The 20,609-nt window shown below is 49.1% G+C and overlaps 10 protein-coding genes across 10 annotated transcripts; 3 read left to right on the forward strand and 7 right to left on the reverse strand.

Moving 5' to 3' along the window:
* Positions 1-204: 204 nt before the first annotated feature.
* On the reverse strand, positions 205-2,747 carry FPRO_10490 (uncharacterized protein; the record flags this gene model as incomplete). Its single annotated transcript, XM_031231459.1, has 9 exons — positions 205-1,175; positions 1,228-1,428; positions 1,483-1,677; positions 1,727-1,985; positions 2,036-2,233; positions 2,281-2,355; positions 2,407-2,532; positions 2,587-2,642; positions 2,696-2,747. 9 exons carry the CDS (start codon positions 2,745-2,747, stop codon positions 205-207), a joined length of 2,133 nt encoding a protein of 710 aa, XP_031081494.1.
* A 456-nt stretch (positions 2,748-3,203) lies between these two features.
* Positions 3,204-5,079, forward strand: FPRO_10491 (putative hydrolase, CocE/NonD family; the record flags this gene model as incomplete). The annotated part of the gene is made up of 3 exons (XM_031231460.1): positions 3,204-3,400; positions 3,449-4,942; positions 4,992-5,079. The coding sequence occupies 3 exons, from the start codon at positions 3,204-3,206 to the stop codon at positions 5,077-5,079; spliced, it is 1,779 nt and encodes a 592-aa protein (XP_031081495.1).
* A 214-nt stretch (positions 5,080-5,293) lies between these two features.
* FPRO_10492 (uncharacterized protein) lies at positions 5,294-5,685 on the reverse strand (the record flags this gene model as incomplete). The annotated part of the gene is made up of 2 exons (XM_031231462.1): positions 5,294-5,598; positions 5,655-5,685. 2 exons carry the CDS (start codon positions 5,683-5,685, stop codon positions 5,294-5,296), a joined length of 336 nt encoding a protein of 111 aa, XP_031081496.1.
* A 1,020-nt stretch (positions 5,686-6,705) lies between these two features.
* On the forward strand, positions 6,706-7,708 carry FPRO_10493 (uncharacterized protein; the record flags this gene model as incomplete). Its single annotated transcript, XM_031231463.1, has 3 exons — positions 6,706-6,982; positions 7,032-7,645; positions 7,697-7,708. The coding sequence occupies 3 exons, from the start codon at positions 6,706-6,708 to the stop codon at positions 7,706-7,708; spliced, it is 903 nt and encodes a 300-aa protein (XP_031081497.1).
* Positions 7,709-7,944: 236 nt separating this feature from the next.
* FPRO_10494 (putative aromatic ring-opening dioxygenase family protein) lies at positions 7,945-8,871 on the reverse strand (the record flags this gene model as incomplete). The annotated part of the gene is made up of 2 exons (XM_031231464.1): positions 7,945-8,679; positions 8,731-8,871. The coding sequence occupies 2 exons, from the start codon at positions 8,869-8,871 to the stop codon at positions 7,945-7,947; spliced, it is 876 nt and encodes a 291-aa protein (XP_031081498.1).
* Positions 8,872-9,302: 431 nt separating this feature from the next.
* Positions 9,303-12,068, forward strand: FPRO_10495 (uncharacterized protein; the record flags this gene model as incomplete). Its single annotated transcript, XM_031231465.1, has 5 exons — positions 9,303-9,393; positions 9,461-9,515; positions 9,573-9,967; positions 10,016-10,749; positions 10,800-12,068. The coding sequence occupies 5 exons, from the start codon at positions 9,303-9,305 to the stop codon at positions 12,066-12,068; spliced, it is 2,544 nt and encodes an 847-aa protein (XP_031081499.1).
* A 382-nt stretch (positions 12,069-12,450) lies between these two features.
* FPRO_10496 (uncharacterized protein) lies at positions 12,451-12,885 on the reverse strand (the record flags this gene model as incomplete). The annotated part of the gene is made up of 3 exons (XM_031231466.1): positions 12,451-12,464; positions 12,513-12,671; positions 12,726-12,885. 3 exons carry the CDS (start codon positions 12,883-12,885, stop codon positions 12,451-12,453), a joined length of 333 nt encoding a protein of 110 aa, XP_031081500.1.
* A 794-nt stretch (positions 12,886-13,679) lies between these two features.
* On the reverse strand, positions 13,680-15,498 carry FPRO_10497 (uncharacterized protein; the record flags this gene model as incomplete). The annotated part of the gene is made up of 5 exons (XM_031231467.1): positions 13,680-13,928; positions 13,986-14,771; positions 14,826-15,077; positions 15,131-15,360; positions 15,417-15,498. The coding sequence occupies 5 exons, from the start codon at positions 15,496-15,498 to the stop codon at positions 13,680-13,682; spliced, it is 1,599 nt and encodes a 532-aa protein (XP_031081501.1).
* A 1,199-nt stretch (positions 15,499-16,697) lies between these two features.
* On the reverse strand, positions 16,698-17,295 carry FPRO_10498 (uncharacterized protein; the record flags this gene model as incomplete). Its single annotated transcript, XM_031231468.1, has 2 exons — positions 16,698-16,970; positions 17,020-17,295. 2 exons carry the CDS (start codon positions 17,293-17,295, stop codon positions 16,698-16,700), a joined length of 549 nt encoding a protein of 182 aa, XP_031081502.1.
* A 565-nt stretch (positions 17,296-17,860) lies between these two features.
* On the reverse strand, positions 17,861-20,393 carry FPRO_10499 (uncharacterized protein; the record flags this gene model as incomplete). Its single annotated transcript, XM_031231469.1, has 4 exons — positions 17,861-18,989; positions 19,063-19,819; positions 19,866-19,921; positions 19,972-20,393. 4 exons carry the CDS (start codon positions 20,391-20,393, stop codon positions 17,861-17,863), a joined length of 2,364 nt encoding a protein of 787 aa, XP_031081503.1.
* Between the last annotated feature and the right edge of the window lie 216 nt (positions 20,394-20,609).

The following is a 20,609-nucleotide window of genomic DNA, read 5'->3' on the forward strand; positions in this document are numbered from 1 at the left end:
TGTTTCCCTTTCGCGAAGTACAGACCTAGATGTAACCTGGGTCTCCTGCAAACACCGCCTTTGAGCCCTATAAATCTTAGCGCCACCAACATATATATTCAGAACACCAGTCGCCACCTGCTAAACAGTAACACAACTCAGTCAAGAATCAGAGGGCTTCTTACTACGAAATGCTAATAAAATATACATACAAACTTAAACTCGCTAGTCAACCCTTCTAGCATGAGAAATATCATCCACGCCTCTTCCATACTCAACCTTACTCTTAACAACACCATAAACAGGAACATCAGAGAATCCAGTCGCGATATGGTTCAGAGTAGGCAATGTATCCCACGTACCAGGTGTAAGATCCAAATCACCACCACTCCCCACCATTGTCTTCTCAACCTGTCGCTTCGTCGTCTCCAACCCATTCTCGATAAAGACAGGGTACGCGGCATCAGCAACACCGGGCTGGCCGACTGCAGGCACATATCGGTATACCAAGAGTCCTTGCTCCTCTGGCAGTGGAGGAGCACCAGGGGGGCCAACAGATGCGGGATGGCCATTTGTGCCGTTGACACCATTTGCATGTCCGTTGGTAGCCTCACCAAGACCCTTGAGTGTGATATCGACGAACTCTGCTCCTCGCCAACTACAACGAATGCTAGTGTTGGTTCCCTTCTCCACAACATCGATATCGCAAAAGAGCTTCGGCATACCAAGCTCCTCACGACCGGTGACGATAGGATCAGCAAGATTCTCCAGAAGAACAGCGAGGAAAGACCCATAGATCTTGCTGCCGTCCTTCTTCTCATACTGAACACCGTGAATCCAAAGACCAAAGAACTTGTAACCTCCCCCGCCAAGCCACTTCATGTCTTTCAACTCAGTGCAGGAGTATGTTGCTTCAGCGACAGTGCCGGGCTTGTAGAAACTGAACCGGTCTGTGGGGAAGAGAGTCCTGAGGTATGTAGCAGAAGACTTGAAACGGACCGACCAAGTAGTGAACGAAGAGTCATCGCCGTTATATCGTTGTCCGTGGTAATCTTGTCGAGGACTGGGCATGGGGCCGAATGATACAGGAGACTTCCAGTGGAGGTTCTTGTTCTGAGACCAGAGATGATCTCTGAGAGCCTTCTTGGTGTTGTACCACTCATCATGACCGAAGTTGTAGTTAAGGAATTTGAAGACTGAATGATTGTCAGTTTCGGTAGTTCGTGACTGAAGATATCATTGACATACTGTTGAACTTGACACGGGTCTCCTCGTCAAGATCCTCGCCTGCTTGCCTGGTGAAGAGCTGCACCGTATGAGCTCTCTCGTCTCTGATCTTCTCGTACAGAGAAAGGCGACTGGGAATATCGTCGGCTGTTGTACCGTACGGTAGTAGGGCCACCAGGGATGCTGCGTCCTCAATGGCAATACCGCCACCCTGTCCTTGATCTAGATTGGAGAAACGGTCAGCAATGTCACGTCAGCAAAGTGTGATGAACTCACGGGGTAAGAATGGGTGGGCCGCGTCTCCAAGCAAGACAAGTCGATCTTTATGCCATGTTGGAATACGGTCCATGTCCAGCAGAGTCCAAAGCTTCAAATCACTGGCATCAACCAGGCTGAGAATAGCGCGGACCCTCGGCTCAAAGTCCTTATAGACTTCAAGAAGAAGCTCCTTACTGCCGCCCTGTCCCCAGCCTATTTACGTCAGCTTGTTACTCATATTCCAAATGCTTTGGTGGCTTACCAGATCCCTTATTTGCCCCGGAGGTGATACTGCTTGGGTGAATGGCAACAAAGTTCATGACGGTGTTGTTGGAGCAAGGATACATGATGATTCTTCGGTCATCACCCATCCACATCGTCATTGTACCTGTGCGCTCGGCGAAAGGCCTGGTCGTTTCGTCGTTGAGATATTTGGAATGGGGAATCATGAATCTGAAAGCGCTCTTTCCAGAGCCATAAGGCTTGATATCTGTGCCAGTAACGATTGATCGCGTTATCGACTGTTTATTATTAGTTTTGAGATTCACCAGATAGGAATTGAACTCCTTACGCTGACGCCGTCGGCTCCAAGAACCAAATCCCCAGACACTGTTGTGCCATCCTCGAACTTGATGGTCGCCGTTGAGGGATCAACATCAACGACAGGGCTGGAGGTCTTGAGAATAGCTGGTGTTCCTGGGCCTTCGGTAGAGGTTGCCTGATTCTTGAGGTTCTCGTGTAGACTGACGCGATGCGCAAGAACCCATGGCTACAGCATGTTAGCGATTATTACAGCAAAGACACATTGCAACGTACATGCTCCCAAACTGAGAGTGGTCCCTTGAGGTGGTTATCAAACTTGAGATGTCCATCATGCGTATACTCAGTGACCTGCCAAGTTTCAGTCTGTAGTTCAGATCATTGAACCATTGAGCGACTCACGCCTTCAACGCGATTCGCGCCAAAAGTCTCGGGATAAACACCAAATCGCTTCAGAAGTCCATGACTATTAGGGGCCACGTGAATAGCAGCACCAACTTCTCGTGCCAGTTGCGATCTCTCGAATAGCTGGGATACAGAGTATGAGTCAAAGTGGGTATAGTCGAGGAAGAGTTTACTTACCGTTACTTTGTGTCCTTGTTGACGGAGACCAAGCGCAGCGGTTAAACCACCAATGCCTTGTACTGTCAGCTTTTGGGTAACTAAACATACTTTTTGTTGCTAGACTTACCTGCTCCAACAATGAGAATGTTCAAAGGTCTTGCTTCTGTGTCTTGAGTCATGATTGTAAGTGGATAATACAGTAAAACAGCCCAAGAAAAGCGTGCTCGGCAGATGTGGATGTCCAAAACCGATGTAACTATTTCGTGCAGCTCTGAACCTAATAAACCCCAAACTCTACAAACCGTATCATGATCAGCCTTCCCCAGATTCACCCGCTTCCCCATCCCATCTCCTCCAAGTCCCCGATCTCACTTAGCATCTGGGGTCGTACGCGCTTCGGGACTCGGCCCCACGTAACCGAACGCCCCCCGTATCGGAACCCTCCACCTAAAAAAGTTGGGGTCTCAACCGAAGGGACAATTCGGCGACGAAGAGAAATATGGTGCAATTGCGGGGGAGTTATCCACTGAGAGGGAAGTGAAATAGGGCCTGTCATACGATATTTTATTTGCAAGGGCTTTTTTGGTTTTGGTCTTAGCATAACTCAATTCATCTTCACTATACCAATTATTACAATGCCGAACCCTATCAAGGAGGATATCCATACTGTGGATGAAGAGTCGTTTCCTTACATTTTTGAACAGAATGCTACTGTTCCTCTCAAGGCTGGTGATGGTTTGGTGAGACTCAATGTCTATCGACCCAAGGGTGTTGACAAGGTTCCTGTTCTCGTCACATATGGCCCTTATGGAAAGGACATTTGGTATCAAGAGTGAGTTCAATCCTTCTGCTTAGAAGATAGCCCCTAACATTGCTGTAGTTTCCATCCCAAGTCATTCAGTGAGGTGAATCCTCAGCACAAGTCCCAGCACTCAGCATGGGAAACTCCAGACCCTGGCTTCTGGACCAAGCACGGCTATGCCATCGTCCGAGCCGATGAGCGTGGTCTCGGTCAATCAACCGGCAAGCTTGATACCATGTCCAGAGGCACCAGCGAAGCCTTCTTCGATGTCGTTGAATGGGCCGCCGAGCAGCCTTGGTCATCCGGCAAAGTTGGTCTTCTCGGTATTAGCTACTATGCTGGAAGTCAATGGCGAGTCGCAGCCCGCAAGCCAAAGGGTCTGAGTGCCATTGTTCCCTGGGAGGGCATGTCAGATTATTACCGTGATCGATGCCGGCACGGTGGAATTCTTTCAAATGCTTTTATCAAGTTTTGGTGGAATCGCCAGGTCATTACAAATCAGTACGGTAGACCTGGTCGGAATGCTAGGAACTGGGGTCCTGATACTATTGAGGGTGATCTGCCAGAAGATGAGCTCGAGGCCAACAGGCAGGATCAGACTATCGATAACCAAGTCAACCGCTTCCGAGATGAAGCCTATTACGCTTCCAAGGAGTACGACATGGGCGATATCGAAGTCCCTCTCTTGTCAGTAGGCAACTGGGGCGGTATTCTTCTCCATCTCCGGGGCAACATCGAGGGATACATCCACGCTGGTTCAAAGTTCAAGTATCTCCGTCTCATCACAGGCCGTCACGATCTCCCATTCTACTACGAGGAAGAAGTTGAAATTCAACGAAGCTTCCTCGATGCCTTCCTCAAGGGTGAAGACCGCGTTGGCTGGTCTCAAGAAGGCAAGGTTGCTCCCGTGAGTCTTGTTCTTCGAAAAGGCAACGTTGGCTTCAACGACGCCGAGAAAGAAAAGGCTTATCCTCGAAGAGAAGAGAACGAGTGGCCTATTGCGCGAACTCAGTATAAGAAACTCTTTCTTACGCCTGAACAAGGTCTCAGCTGGGATGAGCCCAAGACAGAGCGTAAGAAGATTAGCTACAAGGCTCTTGGAACGCTGGAGAAGCCTGAGGTGGTCCAGTTTTCAACCCCTGCCTTTGAGGCTGAGACGGAGATCACGGGCCACGTTGTCGCTCATCTCAATGTCTCAGTTTCTCCTGATCCATCTGGCCCTACACCCAGTGACATTGATTTGTTTGTCACACTCCGTCACTTCGACCCATCGGGCCAAGAGGTATTCTATACTGGCACAGCAGGCGACCCCGTCCCTCTAACGAAAGGCTGGCTTCGCGTGTCGCTCCGCAAGGTTGATTCAGAACACCCTAAGCACCGCGAGTGGCTTCCTCACAGAAACTACACCAGCAAGGATGTTCAGCCTGTGATTCAGGGTGAGGTTTATGGCGTTGATATTGAGGTCTGGCCTACGAATGTTATTGTTGATAAGGGGGGTAAGTTGGTGTTTGAGGTGTCGTCCGGGGATACTCAAGGGTCAGGTATTTTCTTGCACAACGACCCGGTTGACAGGTAAGCATGAATGTTTGATATGTATGTGCTCATTGCTAACTGTTCTTAGATCACCTGAGGTTTTCCAAGGTTCGAATCATATCCACTTTGGACCTCGCCAACAAAACTATATCACTCTGCCTGTGATTCCCAACTAGATAGCATATAAAACAGCATAATAGATTAGTCTTTCTCTTGATCCAAAATATGAATTGTGAGACAGCGCGATATTCCAACAAGCTTCCTCCATAAACACAATTCGGTATTACATGTGCAGCATGGCCGCTCATACACCACTATATAAAACTAGTACCCATAGAATATTAAGCTCACCCGACACTGTTGCACCCGCCATTGGCCACTGCATAGAGACTAAAGCATATATGCAGCCACCATTATAGCCGCCGCAGCCATTCCACCAACGCTGCCCTTCTTGTTGATACTAGCTCCAGACACGGGGACTTGGGCTGTAGGGGTAGAAGCGGCACCCGAGCCAGTAGGTGCAGCAGCTCCACTGCCTCCCTTGGTCATTGATACAACCGCCAAAGGCTTCTCAGTGCAAGATGTAGTAGGGAGAGCGGATCGTGTGACGATGTCAGGGGTCGTTACGGCCGAGGGACAGGAGCTGCAGGTGATTGTTGTAGATGCAGAGTCGGCGGCGTGGACTCCTGATAGGACTTCATATGCTGTTAGTTCAGGACGTGAGTGAATATCTGTTAAATGGATTATTTACCTGCGAGAGCAGCGATGATAGTAAACTTCATGGTTGCGTTTATGAATGAGTGAAAGTCAAAGAGTGAATGGTGGACTCAGACAATCTAACAATAACGACTCGGCGGGGAATCGAAGCAAATAAAACACAAAAGTTATTGATACAAACAGGAATGTCTTTGCACACCCAACCTTTGTTAATTTAATGCCGACTTCCCAGCACCTCTATCAGCCATGACTATCAATTCCTCGGACCAAACTCATCCCGAAGGCTTTCGGCTGCTCGGGGAGATGACCAATTCCCCTGATCAACACCAATTTCCCCATAGCTCAGCCTAAGACACATTATCCAAGCGCAATCGACACTACCAACATTCTACAAAGTACAAACTGTTGAACTAGACAAACGCGATGTTGTTCGGATGGTGAATATTCCGAGCCTTGTCTCACCAAAACCCAAGCTATAACTCAATCCTCTCTAGCTCACGGAACGAAAGCCATCCGAGACCCAAACGTCCCACAATTAGAAAACAGCGCGCGAATGATGTTCAGCGCTAGTTTCGAACTATCAACTACGGGTTCAAGAGTTGCCGGGCTGAGAGTCCCTGGCGATCATCGAAACGTGCCCGATTCGGTAATCTGTTTGAGCCATGACGTCTTGATTCGGCAATTGGGGTGTTTGGTTTTGTTTGAGGTGCATGTTTCTTAGGGCTGAGACTTGGGCGGTGCGATACTTTGGGGTGTTCGGCTCTTGTTTGGTTGGGCTTTAGGGGGGGAGATTGGATGGCGGCAAGATCGGAGCGGAATGGTGAGATGCCGAATCGTGATGTTGTGAGTCTAGGGAGATTGAGGCTGTGGATCGAGGGCGGGGATATTATTAACAATTACAGTCGAGGCATCATGAGGGCCTAATGGTGTTACTAGCAAGTTTGGCCGGGTATGTATATCTACCTGCACTGATGATAAAACAATCACATATATGATATCTATAACCTGGTGCATCCAATTCACTCGATCAGAACATCACCAATCTCATCATTCTCTATCATCAAACCCTCCAAGCCTTACTCATCATGTACTTCTCTACTGCCCTTCCGCTATTGGCCGCTGGCCTAGCCTCCGCTGCTCCTGTCATCGAGAAGCGTGCCTCTCAGATCAACGACGGAGTCATCCTCAACTACGCTCTCACTCTCGAGCACCTTGAAGATAACTTCTATCGTCAAGGCCTTTCCAACTTCACGGAGAAGGACTTTGCGGATGCTGGTTATGACTCCACATTCTACAACAACATCAAGAAGGTCTCTTCTGATGAGACTGCTCACGTCGACTTTATCACCAAGGCTCTTAAGGGTATGTCTTGATCAATGACTATTATGTGTCAGTCTGCTAACATCTCTAGCTGCCGGCGTCACACCCGTCGAGGAGTGCACTTACTCCTTCGGTGTCACAGACGTCAAGTCCTTCCTCGCAACCGCCTCCGTCCTCGAAGGCGTCGGCGTCTCAGCTTATCTCGGCGCCGCAGCCGACATCATGAGCAAGACGTACCTCACCGCCGCCGGATCCATCCTCACCGTCGAGGCCCGTCACTCATCCTACATCCGCGGTGCTCTCAAGCAAGTCCCCTTTGCCCAGCCCTTCGATGCTCCTCTGAGCTACAACGAGGTGTACTCCCTTGCTTCGGGCTTCATCACCGGTTGCCCCAAGGAGAACCCCGCTCTGCCCGTCAAGGCTTTCCCTGCTTTGGCTGCTGCTGCTTCGGGCAGTGAGATCAAGACTGGTGATACTGTTACACTTCAGACACCTGGTTATACCCTCGAGGGCGCCAAGGGCCAGGGTGTCTATGCTGCTTTCATCGCTGTCACTGGACCTACCTTTGTTGAGGCCAAGGCTGTTGATGGTGGTTTCTCTGTTGAGGTTCCCGAGGGCTTTGCTGGACAGACTTATGTCGTCCTTACTGGCTGCAAGGATGTTGTCTCTGATGATACTGTCGCTGCTGGTCCTGCCATCATTGAGGTGAGTTGATGGAATGAATTGAAGCATTCAAATTTACTAACATGTATACAGATCTCCAGCTAAGTCTGCTGTGCTCCGAAGTACTTTTGAGATTTGATGCGGTCTGCGGAGGAATGATAATGGCTTGTGACAATGGCAATCTAATAAGGACGATTCTAATGTATATAATTAACTTGTCGCTGAATGAGCATGTGTATAGTACACGTTTTTTACACGAACATCTAAATCAATCAGTCTCTTATTTATCACACGCTATATATCAAAAGTTCTTCTAACAATCTGACCTAGACCAAATCTTCTTATACCGCTGTGGTTGCAAGAGTCCTCGGCCATGATCCAAAGGTAAACTGGCTATTACACATATTCGTCAACTCCCACGTCTCAGCCTTGAGCTCACCATAAACACCCTCATCCTCCTCATCGCCAACTGCACCCGCCACAAACAGCGCTGACATGAAGTGATCATCCGTAGCATGAGCATCTCTATAAAAAGGATGCTTCATCAACCTCGTCATCGCGCGTCTCAATTTCGGTCCACTATTATTCTTGATGACATCCTCAACAGCCTGTCGAAACTCTAGGGCCCACGCCTCGGGTGGTTTCTCTTGCGCAAAGTTATCAGAGTAGTATAGAATAGGCGCCCAGATGTTACGATACAAGTTATGTACTGCACCGCCGGAACCGATTATGAGATAATTCTCCTTTCGGAGAGGACGAAGAGTCTCGCCGACGCGCATGTGGTAGTGAGGATCGAAGCGCGCGTTCATGGAGATGAGTGTTGTTGGTGGGCAGCCGTTGGGGAACATGCGGATGAGGATGAGGTATGTATCGTGGATCCAGTCGAACTCGGTATTTCCGGAAACATTGAAGCCGGCGTCTTTGAGGAGGGAGATGCATCGCTCGCCGGTCTCGAGATCGGGGTTGAGTTCGTAGTCGACGTATTTTGATGGGTGGACGTATGCGACGGGGGATTTGCCTGGCTTGGGGTTCATGGCGACTTGCATGCGATCGCCTTCAGCGTCCCAATGAGCGCCCTATAATGCCATCAGTCAATTGATCACTGTCCGATTCGGCTAATGACATACCATCATAATAATACCCTTGATATTGTTGGCCAATGCTTGATCACCGGCCTTCTTCCAGTAGTCAGCGGCTTCGGACTCTTCTCCCAGCATCATGGTAGATCCATGGGAGAAGAAGTGGACTGGCGATAGATTTGCTTTCATGATGTCAGTGAATTTGTCTAGAACCGATCAAAGAAACATACCCATTCTGGGACAAGTCTCAGTTATCTATATATTTATCAACGTTGCCATGAATCAATTGCCGAGATTGCAAGTATAGGGTGACTTAATCTCCATCGGGATGTGGAGGAGCCCCCTAACCCCCCCCAGTTTTCGTATCCCCCTCAAATCACGACCCTCCCAATACAACACCAAACCATCCCGGATCTAGCATCGCCTCTTCCCCCGTAGCCACCCCCGCAAAATACAACCTGAGATTTCCCCGCGGATTCTTTGTCATGTCCGAGCCGAAGGGAAAAAACAACACGATTTCCCCCTGCTCCTCACACACGCTCTCTCTCTTTCTCCTCCACGTCCCGATTGCCTATCTCGCTCTCCACTTGCACGGCCAGTCTCACTTACACTCTCTCACTATGTCGACGACTCAACCTGGCATGTTCCAGTGCGGTTCGTGCAAGAAGAATTATAAGCGTCTTGATCATCTAGCGCGTCACGTGCGATCCCGTACGTTTGCATCTTCCATCATTCACTTCACTTGACTCAGTGCTTGTTGCTTACTTGTGCTACCTAGATACACAGACCAAACCCTACAAGTGCCATGTTTGTCCAAAGGCCTTTACAAGACCGTTAGTCTAGTCTAGCCCCTTGTGTTATCCTCGCATCGCTCACTAACGATGATCAAGGGACCTCTTGAAAAGACATGTTGCTGGCCATGGCTCACAGGCTGGGGATAGCTCTGTAGCTGAACAACCGCGTTACATGCCAGGCAGGGTCAGTAAGGCTTGCAAGGCATGTTCTACCAATCACCTGCGCTGTAGTGATGAGAAACCCTGTCGTCGATGTCAAGAGAAAGGCATCGAGTGCAAGTGGAACGACTCCATGGAGCTGGACTCAGACTTTCAGTCTGAGGAGCAACAGCAGGATGAGGCTATCTTCTCTCAAGATGATGCCTCTTCGTCCATGGCTGGGTTCCCAGATCATACTAGTATTGGGTCAACGTCGGGGTCGTCTGTCATGGAGCAGCCTTCACTGGATATGCTCACACCGCAGACATCACATAGCCTCTTCCAGAATCTTGGTAAGTCTACAAGACACCGCACCCAGATACGGGGCTCACCGCAATTAGACCCCTCCATGAACACCAATATCGATCCCCTCTTCTTCCCTCTCCCCGATCTCAACCTTCTATCTGGAGGCTGGGCCAACCCTGACGCCAACAACGTCGACATGTACACATACAATCAACTCGATGACATAGACCTCCGGTTCCTTGACTCATACAACACAAGCATTCCCTTCGAAGTCAGAAGTATACAGCCTACTCCCCGAGGAGCTCAAACACCACGCGCCACATCGCATACCGATCCCGGTGAGCCCGCTGCCATGTGTACTGAGGCCTTTCAAAACTCTCACTGGAAGTTTCGACCAAATGCCAAAGACCATGCTGGCGCAGAGGAGCATAATCTCTCCCTTCCCGCCACAGACTCTGCCTACCCTTCGCCTGAGTCTGGTGTCGCTTTGGAATCAAACACAAGAGTCACCTCTGCCAAGTTAGAAGGACCAGCTCGTGACAGGATACTCATGATGGTCGTCAATAGTTGTCGTTCAGATCACCTGTCGAAAGCAGTGGCGTCCTTCCCCTCTGCTGAGCTGTTGGACACCTTACTTCAGTACTACCTCACGTCCCCCGTCACGCATGCCACATCATTCATCCACGCAGCTTCCTTTAACCCCAACGAGAAGAGACCAGAGCTTGTCGCTGCCATGGCTGCCTGCGGCGCAGTCTTGACTTCTGACCCTGCTTTGTCAAAGCTCGGCTATGCTATACAAGAATGCTTGAGGATAGCTGTCGCCAAACATGTAAGTCCTCTACTTCCCGTCCTCACGTTCCCAGACTGACCTGTCGCTAGTGGGAACAGGATAACACTCTCGTCCGCGACCTCCAGCTCACCCAAGCCTTCGTCATTACCCTCGAGATGGGTATCTGGAGCGGTCTTCCCCGCAAGGTCGAGATAGCAGAGAGCTTCTTCAACCCCGTACTGACAATGATGCGCCGTGATGGAAAGTTCAAGAGATCAGTATACTCCCAGAGCAAGACCATGCAATCTCCAGGTCTTGTCTCTCGGGAAGAATGGTTTCAATGGGTAGAGGATGAGTCCTTCAAGAGGCTTGCCTTCAGGATGCTATCTCATGATGCCAACACTTCCGCTGCGCTGCTGGTCAGCCCTTCGGTGTCGTACGCCGAGATCCTTCTGCCGCTCCCTGAACATGCGGACTTGTGGACTGCCGCGTCGCCGGAACAGTGGAATTCGCTCAAGGCCTCTCGCCGACAAGATGAGCCGCTTTTCGTTGCAGATGTCATTGATGATCCTGATATTCTCAACAACCATACTGACTCTGTTGACATCTACGTCGCTATCATGGCTGTCCTCTCTTGTACATGGACTATGTGCTGGGAGTATCTCCAACTCTCATCCCTCCAACGATCACGACCTCGACGCTGGAATACCCTCGTCACAGAGATGCGGAAAGACGAACTACTGAAACTTCTTGGACACCTGAAACTCAGCTTGTCCGCCGACACCTCCGCAGACCCCGAGATCCAAATGCGCCTGGAACTCTCCCTTCTTCATCTCCACATGCCCTTCGAAGACATTCAGATATTCGCAGGCATGGAAGGCCCTGAACGAGCACGCGCAGTCTATCCCACCGTCCGCGACTGGGTAAAAAGCGAAGCCGCCCGCCACACTATATTCCACGCCGCTCAGATTATGCACATCGCCAAACACTCACCCCGCGGTTCGATGCGCGGCCCCATGGCCATAATCCTGTACCACGCGAGTCTCGCATTCTGGGTATACGGCCTGTTATCCGACCAATCCAGCTTGTCCCGAGCACTTAGTCAGAATGTCTATCTGGACGAACCAGATAGTATAGCACTTCAAAGATTCAAAGGTTTCGGACAGGGCCAGCCTTGTATACGGTGGAGGACGGAAATTCAAGGGGAGGGGGAGGTTGTGATAAGTGTGCCGCTCTCTCAGCCTGATAAGGTCATGGAGGCGGTTATGGGGATTGTGAGGAGCAATTTTACGGGGATGCCGGTGCCGCATCTTACGGAAAAGTTGGTGCAGCTTATGGGAGAGTTGGAGAACTCGGCCAAGAGGAAGTTGGATGCATGATAACCGACTCTAATGACTAATATGTATTTATATCGTGTCTGAAGTCCAGTACGAATAATGCTATGCAGATGCTGCCTTTCTCCTCTGACTTGACATGATTACTCTCAACTGCTAAGCGCAAGCCAGTAGACTTCAGGTGATGAGGTGATTTTTTCTGAAACTTGTGAAAGTATTACATTTCTAGCTGAAATGTGCTTCAATGGCGGCTGGACGACACTCGTAGCGAGACATTGTTACACAGTCACGCTACACGTAGAGTCTGTTGACGTTCACACCTCAGCTTTGCATGCACCAGGAACAGTGAGAAGATGGTTGGTAATTTTACTTCATTTGTTTGATTATCTTTCCGCCTGAATTCTTTCCTCAAACTCCGTAACTTTGCTTACTGGGGAGGGACTAGTCACTGTTAGCAGATATCCAAACCTGAACATTGTCAACACTCACCGAAGACGAGAGTGCCGTTGTCATTGCCGATGCACTCAGCGAGATTGAGGTCAGCCTCAACGGGGTCACCGTCAACGGGGTTGAGAAGAGCGCGGAGGACAGGGACATTGTCGTCGCCCTCAAGTGAGAAGGTGATGTCAGAAGCAGAGCCAGAGAAGCCTTAAAGCCATGGTTAGCACATTAGAAATATGCATGAGATACTTGTTGACTTACCCTCGCCACCCCAGTAGAAAGCACCGTCGTTGTTGCCGATATAGTAGTCGAGATCAAGACGAGACTCTTGAGGCTCACCATCAGCATCGTTGCACTGAGCGATGAGGATGTGACCATCCTCAAGTTCGATGTCAGAAGAGCTCTCGTGGAAGTTAACCATTTTGGCTGATGTGAGTTTGATGAAGCAAAGAAGTGTGATGTGGAGTTGTAGATGTAGGAGTAATATCAAGTTGTGTGAAGAGTCAAGGACTATATATATCTCTCTCTTATCGACAGTGATTCACGAGAGGCCTCGCGCATGCGCCTCCGCACAAAAGCCAAGACCCTCCAAGACCGAGTGAACCGCGAGAAAAGGATTTTGAAGCTGCCACGACTGCAATGCACATGCAATGCAGACCAAGAGCCCACTTCTTACAAGGACCCCTGAATATCCCATCTCCATCCAAAAGCGCGCTGTTGACGAGGCCCCGCTAAGGCGCATACACAGCTCGGCACGACGGGTATTGGATGTGAGAGGTTGTTTGACTAAGGAGGCCTCTTCCTGTAGGAATTCCGCGGTGCTGAAACGTGTTTCACAACATTATAGGACTTTTGTTGGTGGTGGTGAGCTTACTGTGCTGTAGGGAGGAGTTGTTAGGGGGGGCTGTGCGGTGAGCAGAGAGGGTCTTGGCAGTGGGACGCAATCCAATTATCGATAAACCCTTGGCGTGAAGAAAGTCTTGGCTTGAGGGGTTCCGATTACCGTGGACCGGGTAGGGACAGTACAGTAAAGTACTTGTGTATGACAATAAATATGAGACCACTTTTATGTTGACAATATTACGAGAGGACAAATAGACACGAGACTCGAAGTGGGTCAGATTAGACACATTGATTTGGTCAATTTGTGATAAGATAACCATGGACTATTCATTCCATCATGACGACTAATGGCAAAACATTTGACGGCACAGACTAGTAGCCCTGCCATCGAAGAACCTGTTCTGCCGTAGCAATCCTCATACGCTTTCCATACATCCAAAGAGGAACAGTCATCAGAGAAAAGATACCCATCAGCATTCCAAAGATTCCAAAGGGCTCTGCAGCTCCGCTCTTTTGAACCCAGTCAGCTACAAAGAACGTCCAAGCAAATGCGATAATGGAACGCAGGATCGTGACCATGGTGAAGCAATCTGCTGCCAGGGAGTGATAAGAGTCGATCAACTAAACAATTTGTTAGTATGCACATCAAAACAAAGCTCAGAGTAGTATGGAACTCACGTAGTTGAAGCCAACAGATGGAACCTGCATCAGACCAAAACTGACCATGCCATAGCCAACTTGGAGTCCAACCCAGGTATGTCCTCCAGGGTTCTTGGCGCAGAATCCAAACACCAAAAAGCCACAAGTTGCGATGAATAGAGGGAAGAAGAGAGTTGGCAATCGGTCTTCAGACTCGGCCACACCGTTTCGTGTCTTGCTGGCCTTCTTTACAAGTCTGCCATCAGCAAGCATGTGCGTGTACACATAACCGATCACGCCGCCAATGACAGCACCAATGTTGATCAGACCAGCATTAGCCTTCCAAAGATAAGGCGGGCTCGCCATAATCTGAGGTCCAATGGTCGAAATAGTGACGATACCACCAACAAGCCCAGCATAGTGAAGCATCACCACCCAAGTACCAGGGAAAGCGAGAGTCTTCCAGGGCTGGATGAACTGCTTCAGCAGACTTCCCTGAGGCTTGCTGAAACCCAAAGACTGGACGTAGCCATAGGCCGAGTACGTGATGTGCTGTTCACCCCCGGTGACGGACTGCTTATCCTCGACGTGCTCGTTCTTGCCAAACTGGGCATTCTTCTCGGTCTCGGGGTCCGTGACGCCTTCGACGGGTGCGCTTCGTATATACAGGGTCTCGGGGACGAAGAAGATGGCGCCGACGAGGCACGTTGCGGAGAGGGCGAGACAGACCCAGAAGATGGGCTTCCAGCCCTGTTGGTAGACGATGTACCCTCCTGTGATGCCACCTGTAAGAGGTCCGACGACGAGCATGATGGTGTAGACGGCCTATCACAGAATATCAGCACTTAGTTGTTGGTTGGTGTTGAAGAGGGTGCTTACCATGGCCCGTCCGCGCTGATGAATAGGAAACATATCTCCAATAAGAGCAGGGGCAACAGTGTCTGCAGCCGCACCTCCAATACCCTGGAAGATGCGAGCAACAAGGAGGGACTCATACGACGTTGCAAGCGCACACCAAAGAGTGCAAAACGTGAGAATTGCCGTGGCGATGATGAGGACAGGTCGTCGGCCCATCCAGTTGGACAAGGGAACCCACCAGATATTAGCCGCGCCGATGAAGAGAATGTTGACCTGCCATCCTATCAGCATTGAACTCCAGCCAGTGAGACAAGAGAGATACTTACAGCAATCAACTTTGTGAGTTCAGAGATCGTTCTCGGATCCTTCGGAAAGAACATGGGCCAGAGGTTAAAAGCAGGCGCGATGACACCGCTTGTGTAATTCGCGACGAAGCCATACAGCGAGGCAACGCACAGAGCAGCGATTTTATGCCATGTCGGTAAATTGAGGGGATCTCGAGGATCATCCGTCATATGGCCGCTAACAACCACATGGCCTGCATCTTCCTGCTCCCCTTTTTTCACTGTTAGTCTCAAGATCTCCACGCGTCAAAGGGGCAGAAATTCTCACTGTGAATCTGGACTGTGCCAGGGGGTGTCGCAACCTCGACTTCAAGCGAGGACAGGCCAAAGGCTTCTTTGAAGGAGACCATCTTGTGAAATGTTGCAGTTAGGGGTGATGTTTCTGGAATTTTTAGTCGTAGGCCATGGTCAATTAAGTACTCCTCACTCCCCAGTCTTCCTCCACGTTACCCCGGATTACCCCATGGGACCTGTGAAAGTCTGTAACCGAGATGCAATCTAGATCACTAGGGTGTCTGCCGCGCGAACCAACCAGATAGATCAGATACTTTGGTGGCGTTGCGAGCTTAGCTTGATCTGGGAGTGTTCAGTTGGTGGTTTTGGTGATGGCGTCGGGGTACCCTCCACTTTCCCGGTGGCCCTCTCGGGACGTGGGATATTGGTGATGGAGAATGAGGGGAATGTTGCATTTGGACTTCACATCCTAGGTAATAACCAGTTCAAAATCGATCAAAATCATGGAGATAGTTTGGGAGGAATGCCGTTGCGAGGCCGACGATCTAATATGGCATGAGTCTATTCGATAACCAGATTCTGGTGTCTGCATAGTGTATCTCCGGTTAACGCTCGCTTGTCCATCCCACACAGATATTGTAAGCAACGCGACCAGAAAATCGGTCACAGTAACCCAGCCAGTACTCATCGAGGGCGTCAGACTCCAAATCTTTTACTCCCGAGCCATCCGCTGAATTGCGGGTTTTCCATCGGTTTTCGGGTCTTCCGTAAGTCATCGGGTTGTCCGCTCGTCACGCTCACTGTCGCCATGAAACAATTGATACGCCGTGGTTTTGACTTGAATAGGACCCCCGGCCCTCCGATAAAGGACTAGGAAACTCACGATGTTGCAAAGTCTTCCCTCTATAAATCCTGGGCTGGTATTTCATGCTCTTTTCTGTCTCGTCCTAGCGTAAAGCTCTCGGCCTTCCGTCTCGAGGACTCTGATGTTCTAGTTGGCCTGGCTGGACCCTGTGTGTATGGCTGCAGGGAGAAGGAATAATCCTCGTGTAGGTAATTTGTATCTCGTAATCAAGAAATAAAGGGATAAAGTGACACGCCAGGCTTGTCCTTGAGTTGTACAGGAGGATGTCTTGAGAAATTGGAATCCATTGTCAAACCTGTCAAGTGCCGAATTGGTAGCCGTGACTGGCTTTGGAGAAAATCGTCGTGCATCCTCGCTTATCCCCGCTCATGATATGCATTTTCCTTGGTACCCAGAGCATTCATCAACACCTGCCATTATCCTGCGCCTGGCGAACCCCCTGGCATCGCTTCAGCCAATCCTTTGCTTCCTCCTGACCCAAACCTCTTGATCCGTGGACAAGTCACTCTTCTCTTTTGTATCAGTGGATTCCGTTTCTTTCATATCCCTGATCTCCACCTCCCAGGTCTGGAGTCTGTAGTTCCCCCGATCTGACATGCCAGTGAACAGATCAAAGGACCAACCATGGTTGGGACACGACACTCCAGCGCTAAGTACAACGCCAAAGTCCTCAATGTCGAACGGCGTCCCTTTTGAAAGAGGGTATTGGCTATGTGGACATGACTACCCTTGTTAGCCCCTGCAAATAATTTTCTTATCAACATTTGCTCACATGGTCGATTGCATGGAATTTGCCTTTGTATTGAAATACAAGCACCTGATCCACAAATGACTCCAACGTAGATTCATCGCCGACGGGAACTTCTTTTGACGAAGAGACGTCTTCCTTTGGTATGTGGAATGCTTTGCAGCCTGGTATTGATTTTGCGTTACACAAGCGATGTTTTGCCAAGTTGCCTGCATCATCGCCTACATCTGGAAATGACGATGTACGGCCTACAAACGTCCATAGAGCCCCTTGTCGCGAAAACGGGTTGAAGAAATTCATTTTGATAAAGGTACCTTATCGCTTAGCGATTTCGCTACGAGTTAAAAGTCGAAAAATTGCTCTTATCATTGCGCGGAACAAATTCCTCTCGGGCATGTGACATGTCACGTGAGCGGAAACAAGGAGTTGCAAATCTTAACATTAACCTGTCAATAGTCATTTATTTAATATTCATTCCTATCTGATATTAAAAGTTTCAGTCTCGTATTTCTCCCAAATAGCGCTATGATTCATCGAAAAATTCCGAAGATTCCCCATAGTCAAGAAAGATCTATCGCATCCCATCTCCCAGATCGTTCTTGTGATCCAGACATGTTATTTGGAATTGAGGTTTGTGGCTGGGAGCTTGAAGCAGCATGGGGAAATTAGTCCCAGCTCACAAATGACACCGTTCGTCTAGTTCGGCGAGTAGTGGCAATATAATGGCTCTAGAGTATATAACATGTTACGTGGGTAGATAGAAGACGGCTCAGAACCTACAGTTCTGCAACCAACTTATTGATAGAGTATCAATATAATCATTAAATTAATACTCATCTCTATCGTATAGACAGGTGAAGTATATCTACCCCAAATGGCGCCATAGCATATCAAAAGATTCAGAAAGCTCCTCATCATCTAGAAAGATTTGCCTCCACTGCACTATCTCCCAGACCATTCCGTTCAATGTGTTTTGACATAAACGACTCCCATTCCTATCCAAATCTTCATCAGCTTCATCAAGAAACGTAGCTGTCACTCTAACATTAAGAAACTCTTGTACAGGTCTCCCTTCGAGCAACCTTCTAATCATCGGCATAAGCCCCTTTTGAATAGACTGATGCCGGAGCAAAAGAAGATTCATCAATGCTGCAGCTGACCCAAAACATGTGTCTTTCGTTTCTGAGCAGTGGAATCGAGCTGGAATGTGTCGGAGGAAGTAGCAGCTAGAGTTTTCATCGCTTTGCACAATCTTCGACTGAATGGCTTCGAAGCGCGAATAGTGCGGGGAACAAGGATTGATATACCGTAAGAAGAGGTCTTGGAGATCAGACTCTGCTAGGATATCATGAATATACAAAGCGCAGCCGAGTGTGAGGCAATAGGCCTCGCGGGAGTGGATCCAATCAGTATTTGTCCCTTCTGGATCAGCCGCTAGGGCTTGTTTCAGGACGCTCTTTGCGAATTTCAGTCGAATCAGCTCGGGAGACATGGCGAAGAATGCAAAGTTGGGTTGAAAGACATGCGGCGATACTAAGAACTCCAGAACTGTGTAGTGAGCGAGAGATACGTAGAGGTCTTGTCCGCCAGTTGCTTCTTCAGCCTGTAATCCAGTAGAATCTTCCTGGCGGCTATCGAAAATATCCCCGGGAACGTATCGAACTGTTATGAGGCAGCTGCATATCTCTTGCAGGTATTCAAAGTCTATGATGGAGTTTTGACCTTCGATTTCGTATCCGAAATGCTCATAGGTAACAGCCGACAGAAGCAAGTTCGCGTTGACGCCAACGTCGTAGAGCCAAGCGGCCTGCGAATGGCCTATGATCCAAGTGAGGACACGACGAACGAGCGGTCTATCATCTTCGGGGATTGCTTCGAATATTCTGACGTAAGTCTCACTCAGATCTTTGGGTAAGTTGGAAAGAAGTAGTTGTAGTTTCGATTGGTCACGAAGTCGCTCTATAGCTTGAATTTGGCATTCAGCCCATCGAAACCTTGTAGCGTTAAATTAGCTCAGTCGAAAGTAAGGAATTTTTAAATCATATCATAGTGAAAGAGAGCTCTCACATTCCTTTAGCCATGGTAGCTAGAACTGCCTCGATTTCGTCGAATCGCTCGTGCCATCTCTTCAGTCGGTGACTTGACCTTAGTCGAGCGTGTACAAACCGTCTAATATCAGCGTCTACCATTGTATTTGACATTGATATTCTTTCTGATATCTCACCCAAAGACCTTTCTATGTCAAAGTATTGCCGGCTTGTTGCTAATATCCTGACTTTTTCAAACCGCTTATCGACTGTCATAGTCTCAATCAACGACAGAAGCTCTTCCCGAGCAGTGCTCTCGTCAACGGCATCTATGACTATATAAAGACTGTCTAGCCGCTGTAGGATTACCTCTAGGACAACTCCTAGGTCCACGATAGTAGGCTCGCAACCATGGTCATGAAGTCGTTTCAACTCAGTTGGTATCCAGTTGATCTGTCGACAGATATGGGCAATGACCCAGCTCATCAATGGCACCGTTTCGTCCTGATTGTGTGAGTAGTGGCAGTAGTAGTAGCTGCAAACACTACCATTGGCAGTTTCACACAGTTTCTCGAGCTCTTCGATGACGTATGATGCTAGAACTGTTTTGCCTGCACCAGGTAGCCCATGTATCCAAATGAGTCTCGTCTCAGAGGCTAATGACACCCAAGCCTTCCACTGGGAAGAATTGTTAACCCAGGCTGTTGTCAAGGGTTCATGTTTGCTAAACGCTATGTTGTGGAGAGACGATGGATTTGTTCGTTCAAGCCATCGGATGGTCTCCCGGGCTTCGGATTCTTTGACAACGTCAGTTCAGGCCAGGCATCAATGAGAATCACCAACCTGAGATTGTCCCTTGTAGTCTTTCGATCCCTGTTTTGATTTCCTTCAGGTCTCGACTGGATGGAATCTGTTAACCACAACTTTCGCAAAGCGACTCTAGACCTACCTCATATCACCGGACATCGCCAGCAATAAGGTAGCCTTATGGTGAGATATCTCTGCCAACAGCTTCCTAACTTTGGATTGCTTCAAAGGCCATGCGAGATCAACCAGTGTTAGCTTACGCCTCTTGCCTGTCTTGTATTGACCCATGGTGTCTGGCAGAAGAGCCTCAATTGAAGCAAGACAGCTGTGGCAAGACTTGATAGGTCCATTCTGTTCGTGAAGATTTGGCACAAGGCTCGTGGCACTTGATTCGCCAATACTATCAATTATAGCTCTTAGCGAAGTAGCCTCGCCTAGGACCATCTGAATGTCTTTCGGTGCATCTTCAACGGCTTCAATGCAGTATTTGCACGTATGGATGATGCGGTCGGCAAGGCCAATGAATGCCAGGACGCTGGCTCCGATGGATAGTGGATCAGCCATGGAGACTGCCTGGCCTGAGGTTTGCTTGTTATAGACACAGCAGTTGATTTGTTGATTCTAAACACTTCATATTGCCCTTTATGAACCGAAGTGATCTTGAATAGAGGGGTAGTTGAATGGGCTGCATGTGAAACACGTGGCGCTGTTAGATTAGGTCGATTATCTTTAGGGCTGAACTTCGTGTCAGATGCAACTACAAGGCGAGATCTTGGGTTA

The sequence above is a fragment of the Fusarium proliferatum genome, assembly GCF_900067095.1.
Source record: "Fusarium proliferatum ET1 genome assembly, contig: FPRO_scaffold005, whole genome shotgun sequence".
Lineage (NCBI taxonomy): Eukaryota > Fungi > Ascomycota > Sordariomycetes > Hypocreales > Nectriaceae > Fusarium > Fusarium proliferatum.